General features: G+C 48.4%; 1 protein-coding gene across 1 annotated transcript; it reads right to left on the reverse strand.

The window, feature by feature from the left end:
• Positions 1-6: 6 nt before the first annotated feature.
• On the reverse strand, positions 7-1,460 carry LOC119410414 (SNF-related serine/threonine-protein kinase-like). Its single transcript, XM_037677325.1, has 2 exons — positions 1,321-1,460; positions 7-1,120 (listed from the first exon to the last, which is right to left on the reverse strand). The coding sequence occupies exons 1-2, from the start codon at positions 1,458-1,460 to the stop codon at positions 10-12; spliced, it is 1,251 nt and encodes a 416-aa protein (XP_037533253.1). The 3' UTR covers positions 7-9.
• Positions 1,461-3,590: the final 2,130 nt, after the last annotated feature.

Below are 3,590 nucleotides of genomic sequence, written 5' to 3' on the forward strand. Positions count from 1 at the left end.
GGGGGGGGGTCAGATGACCTGGCAGCAGCTGGCTGGAGCTGAGGTACAGAGCAGACCATCTCTGGACCCCCCCTGGATGTTCACAGAAATGGTCTTCTCACACAGAGGTAGTTGCAGGACGCCATTTTTCAGAGCGCTCAAGTTGCTGTGAACATCTCTGCTGGGGGGGCCTGCCTTCAAGCTGTGGGGACCGTGGGGCACTGCTTTGTGATGGTGGGTGCGTGGAAGGCCAGTGGCGGTGGGGAGGGTGATGGAGTCCAGGCTCCCAGTCGAGCTGATGCACATCCTCCATGTTGACTTCTCCTGAATTTTCACACTGCGAGGGTCTATGATGAACTTCCCTCCACCCCCACCTCCTCGTGCCCCCCGGCCCCCGCGGTGCTGCTGCAGCTGGGAGCTGAGGCACAGGCTCATGAGCTTCAGCCCCTCCACCAGCTCGGTGCCGCGGCTCGCTGTGCGGGACAGCCGGGACATGGAGCTGAGGGAGCTGTTGTTACAACAGCTGGAGGGGCTGTCTTGTCCTCGGTTACCCCCACCTCCTTCTCTGCCGCTCCCCCCTCCTCCCCCACCACCTTCTCTTCCTCCATTACTACCTGCACCAGGAGAACTGCCCTTGTCAGGACCAGAGGAGCCCCCACCCTCTGAGGGGGGTTTGCCTTGCCCTGAGCTGCTGCCCCCCCCCTCGCTGCCAGGCGGCCCCTCACTGCTGTCCCTCCTGTTCCAGCTGTAGCTGAAGCCTGAGTCTTTATCCAGCCGCCTGCGGTGGCTCTCCGAGTCGTCGTCACTCGTCTCAGAGCTGGAGCACGATGACCCCCTCCCTTGACTCTTGCGACGATGGTAGCGCTTCTGTGAGGGCCCCGGGGAGGCGGCCCCCGAGCTCAGACTGCCAGCGTTTGCAGCCATGTTCATCTTGAGGCGGCTGAGTTTGGGCGGCAGCCCCTCGTCCAGGTCGAAGTCATCATCCGACTCCCCCTCCTCTTCAAAGATCTGGTTGAGCACTGGGGCACTCTTCCTGGATGTGAGGCGGTTGGTGATGGAGGGGGGCTTCCGCCGCATGATCACTTGGGTTGGAAGGGGAGATGGGTCCTGCTCTTCCTCCTCCTCGTCATCCTCTTCCACCCTGGCAAACACAAAGATGAAAGCAGTTTAATGAAACGGGCTCGTCTCATGTGTCGTGTCTGAAGAACGAGTTCATCCGAGAATCTCAACAGATTTGTTTTTACCAACATCCAGAAAGTGTAAAGTCTTTAGATCTGACAATCATCAATCTAAACATTTTCCTGCTTTTATCTACTCCATTACTATCTAGATGTATCAGACCTGAACAGGCAGATCCTCTGCTTGGCTGCTGCTGATGTGGAGGGGACGGGGGCTCTGATGGTCCCAGAAACTGGAGCAGGGCCAGAGGCAGCAGCACCAGCTCCCTGTGATGACAAACAGAACAGAGTAGACACATGCATTACAGTGAAATACCACACAGATCACCTTTCCTTACCAGCATCAAAAACACGCTCACTTCCATTAAGGTTCAACCAAAACTCTGAGTTAGTGATGACAGCTGTGCTGGTCCAGCAGTGATGGAAGCTGCTACAAGCAGAGACCATCCAACCAGTCAGCCTGCTTACCTTTCATGCCTGCACATGTTGAAATCTGGCCGTAAGTCAGGCCTCAGTTTGAGGCCTCTGGCAGCAACTTTGATTTCGGTACAGTGATCAGTTCAAACTGGGGATGTCCCAGTCAAGACTTTGGTCCCTGATACTGATCTGAGTCATTAAAAAAGGTTTGGTCAATACAAGACTCATCTGATACTGGCACTGTTTTGTATTTTATTACAGTACAGGCTTGTAGACTACATTATGCCACATCCAACTATTATGTTGGCAAATGTCCAATCACTCCGCAGCAAAATCCACGATCTTCAGGCAAATGTGAAGTATCTGGACAAGTATAAACGTGTTTGTGTTTTGGCATTGACAGAAACTTGGCTCAAGGATCATGACTTGCAATTGGACTTGGAGATTGAGAGCTTCGGTGAGCCCATTCATTTGGGACTCCAGGGTGACGGTTACATCACTTGGTAGAGGACTTTGCCTTTACGTGAATAAAAAGTGGTGTAACACTATTGTCATCAGGGAGACGATGTGTACTCAAGATAATGAACGTTTGTTGGTGTCTCTGCCTGTTTTATCTTCTGAGGGAACTTGCACAGCTTTCAACCCTAAGGCTAATAAGGAGTTAGCTACTCAAGCTTTGATGAAGACTGTTCAGCAATTTCAGACAATCTTCCCGTTCGCTCGTAAATTTATCATGGGGGATTTTAACCACTGCAGACTCGGGAAGTCACTTGGTAATTTTCATCAATATGTGAAGTGCCCCACTCGACTTATGAGATGTTTGGATCTGTGTTATGGAACAGTGAAAGATGCTTTAATATCTCTGACATTGGTTCATTGAACCACAATATTGGTTATTTGGTCCCACACTACAAATTTGTCCTGAGGAAACACAAGGTGGAGCAACGTTTGGTTCCAGTTTGGTTGGAAGAGTCCATCCAGAGTCTACAAGACTGTTTTGGTTCAACTGATTGGGATATGTTTAAAAGTACATGCACTAGTTTGGATTAACTCAATTTCCTTTTCCATCCATTTTTGTGAGGGATCAGCCATTCCCAGGAAATATTTTGTCACCATTCAGGTCCAATAACTCCCGGCTGGTGTGGGAGGGGGTTAAGTCTATGATGGGGATACCAAATGAGAAAACTCATATTACTCTTAACTCCTTGTCTGCTTTAGAACTGCCAAATGATTTTTAACTCATTTTACAACCGTTTTAACTCTAATGATTTTACCGAGGAGCTTTCTGAATTAAAGAAGCACCATCAGGTGCCACAGTACATACTGACATTGGAAGTGTGGTTAACAATTTTCAAAAAAACAAAGAAAGGAAAAGTCCAGGTCCTGATGGCATAGGGATTTGTATTCTTAAGAACTGAGCCTTGCAGCTCGCAGATATTTTCCGTTTTCTTTTTAACATCTCTCTCTGAACGTTTAGGGTCCCACAGCTCTGGAAAAACTCTGTTATTGTTCCAGTCCCAAAAAACAAGACTGCTCAGTCCCTGAACGACTTCAAGCCTGTTGCACTGACTTTTTGAGTCAAGAAGTCATTCGTAAAACTGGTCTGGAAGACCCTCTTGTTGAAGATCATTTGGACTCACTTCAATATGCTGATCGTTCATGTACAGGAGTGGAGGACGCAACAGGAACTCTTTTACCGGTACATATGATTTAAAGACATCTAGAAGTACAAAAACCTTGGTAAGATTGCTTTTTACTGAATTTTCATCCGTTTTAATTATTCAACGTCACATTTTAATAGAGAAATTACTATGCTTGTATGGTCTGGATTCTGGACTCATGTTGGCTTGTGGAAATTTTAAATGTTCGGTCTCAATGGGTGAGGGTCAACAGGGTTCTCTCTCAGTGTTTCCCCTACCATTAAACAAGCAGGGTGCACTACCCTGTCAACAGAACCGAGTGCCCTGCCTACACTGCAAATTACATGGTGCTTGCCAAGATTTAAAATATTATTTT

The sequence above is a fragment of the Nematolebias whitei genome, chromosome 5, assembly GCF_014905685.2.
Source record: "Nematolebias whitei isolate Nwh7 chromosome 5, NemWhi1, whole genome shotgun sequence".
NCBI classification, from domain to species: domain Eukaryota; kingdom Metazoa; phylum Chordata; class Actinopteri; order Cyprinodontiformes; family Rivulidae; genus Nematolebias; species Nematolebias whitei.